This window comes from Littorina saxatilis, linkage group LG13, assembly GCF_037325665.1.
Source record: "Littorina saxatilis isolate snail1 linkage group LG13, US_GU_Lsax_2.0, whole genome shotgun sequence".
NCBI lineage: Eukaryota > Metazoa > Mollusca > Gastropoda > Littorinimorpha > Littorinidae > Littorina > Littorina saxatilis.
This window is the reverse complement of record NC_090257.1, coordinates 6,822,942-6,832,941: the sequence shown is the minus strand read 5'-3', so window position 1 is coordinate 6,832,941 and position 10,000 is coordinate 6,822,942. Positions and strand designations below refer to the sequence as shown.

The 10,000-nt window shown below is 43.3% G+C and overlaps 1 protein-coding gene across 1 annotated transcript in view; it reads left to right on the top strand.

The window, feature by feature from the left end:
- The window catches only part of LOC138946357 (A disintegrin and metalloproteinase with thrombospondin motifs 18-like), a 20,338-nt gene that overhangs the window by 6,268 nt on the left and 4,070 nt on the right, over window positions 1–10,000 (top strand). Inside the window, exons 7-11 of the mRNA XM_070317930.1 lie at window positions 710–818; window positions 5,666–5,809; window positions 6,971–7,091; window positions 7,473–7,598; window positions 9,551–9,608. Of these exons, the coding sequence (XP_070174031.1) occupies window positions 710–818; window positions 5,666–5,809; window positions 6,971–7,091; window positions 7,473–7,598; window positions 9,551–9,608 (558 nt within the window). The remainder of the gene's footprint in view (window positions 1–709; window positions 819–5,665; window positions 5,810–6,970; window positions 7,092–7,472; window positions 7,599–9,550; window positions 9,609–10,000) is intronic.

Here is a 10,000-nt window from a genome sequence, read left to right as displayed (position 1 = left end):
CTTTGATAACACAAGCCCCAAGATTTTAGACATGCTGCAATGCCTTGCATCCAAGAAAGTTTGCATTCTCGGCCGGCCAAGTGCAGCCCGCTTAAAAATTACTTCCCTTGGACGCGTGGCGTACAGTTAGGAATCGACCGAGTGGAACGCTCTCCGTCTTCACGCCTTGTAGTGGGCGCGATCGGGGTGTCTAATCTTGCCCTCAAGTACACTTCACGGGTGGGTGAAGAGAAACTAAGGACAAACTCTCTTAAACATGTTCCATTAGATATGAACATTGTAACTATTTTGCCAAATAACAAAAAGCGATGTTGTCGTCTACCTTTCGCAGAAAACGTTCTTTACTTCACAGACACAGCATTTACAGAATAGATGACCGACTCCCTTGCCAAAAATTAACGTATGCAGACCTGTTTACCCTTACTATTTTGGAGTAATTTATTAGTATTTTTAAGGATTTGGGGGGAATTATACTCCATTTGAGTCCAGACTACGATTTTCAAATGTGCTTCAAATTAGGTTTGTGTTGCTAATGTTGATGTCTGTATAACCACTTGGTTACTATTTTGGTCATCATGCAGATTACTAATTTTTAACTTGACCATTAACTCTTGTCAAGTTTTGTGGGTAAACAGGTCGGCGTATCTTGCCAAATGAGAAAAGCGACTTTGACATAGTCATACCACTGACAACGTGCTATACTTTACAGGCATAGCCAACACGGGAGACATGTGTGACAGCATAGGCTCCCTTTCCGCCGCTGAGGCAATTCCTGGCGGTTCCATCACAGCCACGATTACACACGAACTGGGACACAGGTACAGTCTTCGTGCTACATTTTCGTGCCACCTCTGCTCTTCGTCACGCTCATGAGAAAAATACCTATCTCAGTGTTAGGCATTTCTGTAGTGAAACTACAGGGGAAGCTACTGGAATAGTCCTCTTGCCAGCCTTATTGATCCCTATTGTGAACCCGGAAATGTTGAGTACACCAAGAGGTTTTTGCAGAAATGTACTGTATGGGTCCCCAGGAGTCAGAAACTGCCGGATGCTAACTTGCATATGTTGAGCAATTTGCATAATTAGCCTAATTAGCATAAATTAGCATAATTCTTGAAAAGTCATTATCTCAGCAGCCCCTTGGCCGATTTGGACAATCTTGGAGTGGTTTTGTGGTTAATTGATGATTCAAAATCCATTTTTGATATATCCCAATTTGCATAATTAGCCTAATTAGCATAAATTAGCATAATTCTTGAAAAGTCAATATCTCAGCAGCCCCTTGGCTGATTTGGACAATCTTGGAGTGGTTTTGTGGTTAATTGATGATTCAGAATCCATTTTTGATATTTCCAAATTCAAGATGGCAACCATTTCCGGTTTAAACCGGAAGTGGCTGTATTTCAGCTCCAAGTGGGCAATAATTGAAATAACGTTAACTCATTTATGAACTGCAGAATGATTATCAATTAATATATGAAAGTAGTATCCACATTCCTGATACTGCCAAAGATGACCTCCTCGTCGGGAGCCATGTGTGCCGCCACTCAGATGGTGCAGCTGCTGTGAGTGCAGATATGTTCGGGGAGCAGACATGCATCGAGCAAGGGAAGGGAGCAGGTGGCATGAAAGGCATTTCTACCAACCCTGAGCAGGTCGCCGTATGGATCCAATCCTTTGGCATCTGCTCACTTCTCTCCAAGTCAATGGATGAGATGTACAATGATGCAGAAGGACTAGATGAGACACAGAAACACAAAACACACAAAGAAGAGGGCAAACGACGGCGAGAGTTGGACGCTGATGACCGAGCCAATATTCTGAGAGTGTTGAACGAAAACTCCAACCCACTCACCACAGAGATGACCACCCTCAACCATATCATAAACGGCCAGATAGCAGATGAAAAGGTGAATGTGCAAGATGCACTGGAGATTGGCAGAGACATGAGCACGAAGTTCTCTTCATCAGTACCTAAGTGATTTCATGCACCCATTTCAAAGAAGGTGGTGACAATGAAGTTCATGCCGAAAGGCGTGAAGGTCAATGGAAAGACCGTACGTGACCTGCAGGCTGTATTCGCTCGCCTGCTCGTGGTGGGGAGCAAAAGACATATCGAGCTATCCACTCTCTTCAACTATAAGCTTGGTCCAGTCCCTACTTCCATCATTGATGAGTATGGTTTCCTCAGAAAAGGCAACAAGTCTGTGTTTGTTCAGCGCCTTGGAATCCTTGACCCCAATCCTCCAGCACCAGATGTCATACTTGTTGATGCCTCGCAGCTCATCTACCACGTGCTGACCTCGCAGCCAGTATGGGACGCCGGCTTCATCAGCACATCACTGAAACTTACGTCATCTTTGACCAGTACAATCAAATATCTGCCAAAGACCACGAGAGACAGAGGAGAGCTGCAGAGACCTCTACAAAGTATCATCTCTCACTGACAACTCCTCTACCTAGCCGAGACAAAGTCATGAAGAACAAAGCAAACAAGAAAATGCTGGGAGAGCTCCTGTGCACTCACAGCATTGGAGATCACATTGAGATGGTCAGCAGAGCAGACAGTATCGTCACTCATGATGAAGCTGACGTCTCTCTCATCTCGTACATGTTAGATGCAGCCAGACGAGGTGCTGCAACCATCCGTATTCTCTGTGATGACACTGATGTGTTTGTGCTCTTAGTCTTCTGGTGCTGGAAGGCTGGCATTACTTGCCGCCTGCAGATGGAGAAATGGAATGGAACTGTTCTGGATATCAATTCAACAGTACATAAGCTGGGTGACCAGTGTCGTTCCATCCTGGCCGTACACGCTCTCTCAGGTTGTGACACTACCTCTTACCCTGTAGGGAAAGGTAAGGTATCTGCGCTCAAGGCCATGAGTGTGGTACCTGGTGACCTGCTTCACTTCATCGGAGAGGAGGGAGCCACTGACTTGCAGATACAAGAGGCAGTGAGGGCTTTCTTCCTGGCTCTCTACAATCAGAAGAAGTCGGCATCTGTGAACGTCGCCAGATATGACATCTACAGAAAACGCAAAACGCCCCCAGCGCCGAAGACACTGCCTCCTACAGAGCGCAATGCTCACCTCCATGGACAACGAGCACATCTACAGGTTCTACTTTGGAAAGCAGCAGACTGTCCTCACCCACCAGCAGTAGAGATCACCAATTTCGGATGGAACATTCTGAACAGAGATGCAAAGGAAGGCGAGGAAGTTGTGATGCCAGTCCTGGACACAAGCCCTGTTGCTCCTCCTGCCCTGATGGATGTTATCAGCTGTGACGTGGCTGCAAAGCTGAAACGCCGTGTACAACAGTGAAATGCAGCTGTGCAGCCGAAGGCCTGACCTGTACCAGCTATTGCGTCTGCGGAGGATGTGAAGGTACATGTTGTAACCCGCTCACACCACAAGCACAGCAAGAAATGGACGAAGACATCGATGCAGAGTTTGCTGAAGGAGAAGGAGATACAACAGATGAGGATGAGGATGCCGCTGACGATGTTGATGATGTGATTTAGCCAACAAGAAATGGACAAAGACATCGATGCAGAGTTTGGTGAAGGAGAAGAAGGAGATACAACAGATGAGGATGCAGCTGACTATGTTGATGATGTGATTTAGCCAGTCATGTTAATCTCGCTTGGAATGGTTCATGCACTCCTTTCTTCCAATACCAAATCATACCATGAATTAATTTGGAGTCTAGTAGTCTATGTTTTAAGAGATATAGTATATTCTGTATATCGTTTGAACAATGTTTCAAAACAATATGCAGTTAACCAAGTTCATTTTTTTCCAATAAAGGCCTACTAGGAGGTGGAATATGGCCATTTCCGGTTTAAACCGGAAGTGGCGGCCATCTTGAATTTGGAAGTATCATAAATTGATTCAGAGTCATCAATAATCCCAACACCGACTCAAAAATCGTCGAAATCGGCCAAGGGGCTGCTGAGATATTGACTTTTCAAGAATTATGCTAATTTATGCTAATTAGGCTAATTATATGCAAAATGCTCAAGACATGCAAGTTAGCATCCGGCAGTTTCTGACTGCTGGGGACCCATACAGTACATTTCTGCAAAAACCTTTTGGTGTACTCAACACTTCCGGGTTCACATGATTGGCAAGAAGACTAGAAGGGTATCTATCATGTGTTAGAGAGTACAAACTCTCAGACCATCGGAAACCATTGCCACGGTAACGTAAGCAAAACTGCCGATCTCGTTTTTTGAGTTAGGCTCTTTTCCTGTATGATACAGGAAGACTTGTTTTGTAAATGTAAAAGTATGCAAAAGCTCTTTGTGGGTTGTTACGCAGTTTTGCTGTTTGAAAATGTTGCTGTCAGCTCTTTATCTCACGTTTATCCAGCTGTCACCGCTCGAGATAGGCAGTTTGCAACTTATAACTGAAATGAGAGAGGCAGATTGTTCAGAAACCATCAACAAATGACATAGGCAATTATCTTAAGAACGTGACGTCTTAAAGGTAATTGTCTACATTTTTATACAGAAATCGGCATTTGACCATTCTGAGTACCATAGACCTATATCTAATCTAGGTCCCTGTGAGTACTGAGTCTATTCCCTACAAATATCAAAAATACACCCCCATTCGATCAGAAAGGACGAAGCCAGGGTAGCCGATTGAAAATTCATTATACTAATTCAACGTCGTAAGATATCCTTTTTTGGCAAATGCCGAGGGCAAAACTCCTCTCGAATACCATGCATTTCGTGCGTTAAAAAAATCGTGGACAGCGCTCCAATACCCAGTGTCAAACTGTTGCTGTGATTGTGTGGGTGTGGCTGTCAGCATAGTGACTTGAATTTGATTGGTCGATATTTATAGTCAAAGCACATGCTCTCTGCACATGAATATCAAAACATTGGAAGTGTTACTAACGCTTCTCAAAAATAAAAAATAAAAATGTTTCTATAAATGTTTTCTCCATGGTTCATTCATCATCTGACATAACTTTTTTAGCGAAATCTAACCATAAGATTTTGGAAAATAAAGCAAAAATATTTGCTGTTTGTTGTTGAACTGTTTGCGGCCATAGTGTTTACACTACTCTCCTGTTTTACAATAATCATCTGAAGAGACGATCAAAAAGATGACCAACAAACCAACCTGTTTTATAATATTCTGATTTGTTAGACACGTTAATCTTTGCTTGCATCGTAATATAATGTTGAATTAAGACTGTATAATATATATATATATATAAAACATCAGAAATTGTGAAAGAAACAATTGAAAGTCAGCACATATATATAGATGCTTGTATAGTCCCTCATTAGGGCAATGGCTGGTTGTAAAAAAAATCTCCCTATTTGATTATATCATTGCCCTCGTTATCAAAGCAAATCTCGTCTCGTCTCGTCTCGTGTGTTCTCGTATCGTCTTGTATCGTCTCGTTTCATTTCGTTTCGTCTCGTCTCGTCTCGTATCTTCTCGTATCGTTTTTTCTCGTCTTGTCACTTTTGCGTCTTGTCTCGTCTTGCGTCTTCTCGTCTCGTCTCGTATCGTATCGTATCGTATCGTCTCGTCTTGTTTCTTCTCGTCTTGTCTCGTCTCGTTTTGTCGCTTCTCGTCTCTTCGCGTTTCGCCTCGTCTCATCTCATCTCATCTCATCTCATCTTATCTTATCTTATTCAGTCTGAGCGCAGAACACGACGGAGACACGAACGCCTGCACTGACGGATTCATCATGCAGGCCTCGGAGGATGCTTCAATGGCCACCAAGGACAACTTCAAGTTCTCAACTTGCTCCGTCAGCTACTTTAAAACCTTCCTCGCCGCGTGAGTATTCCTCCTAATTTCGTAACTTTATTGTCACCACTGCTTCGAAATTCGGGTCGCTTCGGAAAAAGTCGTGCTACCCAAGTGCGAGTTTATCTAGGTGTAAATATCCAAAAACAAATGTACTGCCAACGTTCCAAAATTCATAACCAAAAAACAAGTAAGTGTTATCTAGGTGTAGTCAGCCACCTGCACTTCTGTCAGAAAGGTTAAGGTCTTTTACGTTTCCTTCGTCGCAGCCTGTCTCGGCGAAAACAGGAATTTGCATGTTGGAACCAATGTTTGACGTGGTACCGAAAGCTATGCATAAATATTATGCGACTTTGTACGCAAACCGATCAAAATTGGATTTATCAGCCGCTGAACCAGATCAGGACCAAATGTACAGGCCCACTCCGTCTCGCGATCACTCGCACCGATGTCTCAGATAAGGCGACGTTTTAACGTGGGATAAGACCATCCCTCCACTTGGTCACCTACCAAAATTCATCACCCTGACTGCTTGCTGTAGTGTGCCTTTTACGAAATTAATTCTTGAAACAAACATAGCACTGTGCACATGCACAGAGGGCACCCAGGCTGTTCAGTTTTGGTATGTGACCGACGGGCGCAGTGGCGTGGTTGTAAGACGTCGGCCTCCTAATCGGGAGGTCGTGCGTTCGAATCCACGTCGCTGCCGCCTGGTGGGTTAAGAGTGGAGATTTTTCCGATCTCCCAGGTCAACGTATGTGCAGACCTGCTAGTGGCTTAACCCCCTTCGTGTGTACACGCAAACACAAGACCAAGTGCGCACGGAAAAGATCCTGTAATCCATGTCAGAGTTCGGTGGGTTATAGAAACACGAAAATACCCAGCATGCCTCCTACGAAATCGGCGTATGCTGCCTGAATGACGGGGTAAAAACGGTAATACACGTAACAATCCACTCGTGCTAAACACAGGAGTGAACGTGGGAGTCTAAGCCCATGAACGAAGAAGAAGAAGAAGAAGAAGAAGAAGAAGGTATGTGACCAAGTGGAGGGATGGTCTAATCCCATGTAAAAGCCTGACTAGACCTAGCTGAGACGGTGAGGCGAACTTGTTTGGAGGGATGGGCCTTTAAGAATAGACTTAAGTTGTATTACGTGCGACAGCCTTTCTACTTGTGATTATTTGTTTCAGTAAAGGACAATGCTTAACGCAGACGACAGCTGTGAAACCAACATCTCCACCCCTCGGCACTATTTACACCCCTGATCAGATGTGTCAGTTTGTGGAGGGGGCCCAGTCCCACGTCTGTAGGGTGTGTGGTTCAAATCTTTTGCTTTAATTTCCACATCATATCCAAACACGGTTTTCTTTTCGGTTTTTTGTTTTGATTTGTTTTTTCAATGAAACAAAAAAATGTGAGGACGTATTATCCGACTGTTAAAAAATTGAGGAGGCACTGTATCTTTTTTTTATCAAATTAATTGAAATGTTGCTCAAGTATTTTTTGACTTCATCCGCACCAATTTATTGAATTTCAGCTTCGAAGCTTAAAAACGATTTATAAATGTGTTAATTTAGGTTCTGCCTCAAAGTATAATAGCAATCACAGAGGGGAAAAAATGCATTGTATTGTGTTCTCTAGGCTGCGCCCGTCTAAATGTATGCATAATATCGAGGTGTGTCTTTGTCTTAGGGATTCTATGGGCCCGGAGATACGCCTTACAGCTCTATCTGCCTGGCAGTGATGTGCCAGGAACCCGGCAAAGACACCTGTACCTACATTGTAGGGGCCGACGGGTTTGTCTGTGGACAAGGCAAGGTGAGAAGTGTCACACTTGATTGATGAAACTGTGACGCAGTAGTCCCCCTTGTCACAGGCAGTTGCTCTGCATTGATGGAGTTGCCTCCCTGCGATGATAAATGGTTTGTTTTAACGCCCTCACGGTTAAACCATTAGGGGCATGTTCCTGGGAACATTGCCTCACTGCCAAAGCGTGATCGAGCTTTTTTTAATTTTATTTGTTTATAGTAGCTCGACGTTTTTGGTACGTCGGGAGACAGCACGCCCGTGAAATGTGGAGTGGCTGTTTGTTTGTTTGTTTGTTTGCTTAACGCCCAGCCGACCACGAAGGGCCATATCAGGGCGGTGCTGCTTTGACATATAACGTGCGCCACACACAAGACAGAAGTCGCAGCACAGGCTTCATTAATTGTCTCACCCAGTCACATTATTCTGACACCGGACCAACCAGTCCTAGCACTAACCCCATAATGCCAGACGCCAGGCGGAGCAGAGTGGCTGTTTGTGATTGGCCGGTGTGGATGCTGTTGTCATCTAGTATGCTGTTGGGAATCTTGGCCTACCTGTTGCAGTTTTTACAGGGCAATGAACTTAGCTCTAAAAATGATCAACCCTGTTTGACTGGCTTTGCCTCCAAAGGTGATTGTTGTGCTTCGCGCACTCAGTTACGCTACTCTGCTTTCCATCATATAGGTTGTTGACGAAGTTATCTTGTTTCCCCTTTCACAACGTCTTGGCGAAGATAGCGTGTCTTCGTTTGTCAGAGCATGTTGACTAAGATATACTTCTTCTTCTTCTTCTTCTTCTTCTTGTCGTTCGCTGTTAGATCGTCAGTCCGGACTGCAGGGCGAAACGTGCTGTTCTAACTAAGATATACTGACATCGTTTTCCAAGCAAATTGATGAAGATACTATGTTTCCCTTCTCAGAGCATGCTGAAAAACGATAGCCTGTCTTCTCCATTGTGAACATAACGATGTATGTTTTCAGTTGAAAACGCAGAACAAACAAGGGGGCATCTATGCAAAGTTCAGTGTTAAAACAAAACACAGACCACTCCCAGATTTGTGTCTCAAAAGCCTATGTCGTAAACAAACAACAGAAGTACAAAAAATGAATGCGAATGTATTGCGAATTGTTGGATAGTTTGCACAACTACGAGAGAAAATAAGAGAGAGATAGGGCCGTTTGGCAATGGAAGAGGGCAAATATGTGACCCTCCACCACGGAATGAGTCGCATGTCACCTTTGCATGATGTTCATATTTTTACATTTTATGCTTTATCCAGTGGTGAAAACCGTTTTAGAAAAGAGCACAAACTTTTTGAGTTATAAGCCTGTGACTAAGGTGACCCTCACACAGATACCCCCCCGGACTTATAATGACATGCGACTCATTTCGTGGTGGAGGGTCACATATAGGTATCTTTGCCATACTATATACAATTGCGTGTACTAAAACGGAAGAGAAATGAGGGTTGATTATGCTTTTGCTGAAAGCAATTGGGACGAGAAACAGATATATGGACAAACAGACAGACAGACAGACACACAGATAGACAGACAGACAGACTGACAGACACACAGATAGACAGCTTATCGAACACCACGGCAATGTTTTTCTGTTGTTTGTTTTGTGACCAGACATAATTGATATGTTAATGTCACCACGTACTAGGGGTTAAACAAAACTGTATTCTATTTTGATATGGTGGCATATGGACGACAATATTTGCCATTTAGGATCCGCACTTAAGCATTATGCTTATATCAGCGAATCCTAGGTTTAACAAGAAAGTAATAAACACGATGGCGGCCATATTCAACAAAGTTCTTTGAAAATATAATCACAAACAGGTCAACACGTACCACCGGGTGTTCGCTTCATCATGTGGAATTCAGTGTCCGCCAAAGTGATTCGCGTTTCACCGCAACACAGCAATGTGCTAACTTATCCTCTCAATGTTTCAGAGATGTTCGCTTGGAAACTGCGTAGCAGACGCTAGCCTACCAACAGGGACTGCCACGGGTATGATGCAAATTGTTTTTTAGTGTCAGAGTCAAAAAACAAGAAAGGTAGGTTGTTGGAACGTTTGTTTTTGACAAAACAATTAATACATTCACAAACATATCGACCCAACGGTCTTTTAATTTGTTTTTTGTTTTTAATTTGTTTTGTTTTTATTTGTTTTTTTATGTCGTTTATATACTCGTCCGTGTTTGTGTATAACAAAAATACTAAGTTTAAAGGCATATTCCTTACCATGAAAACAGTTTTGCTCACTTTTTTTTTCTGCCCACACATTTGCATGGGATAAGGCATATTCCGTGTGGGGTTCTGATTTGGCCTATTATGGTCCGCTGGACCCGAAAAACAACAGCAAATAAATAAATAAATAAATATTCCGTGTCAACGCACAT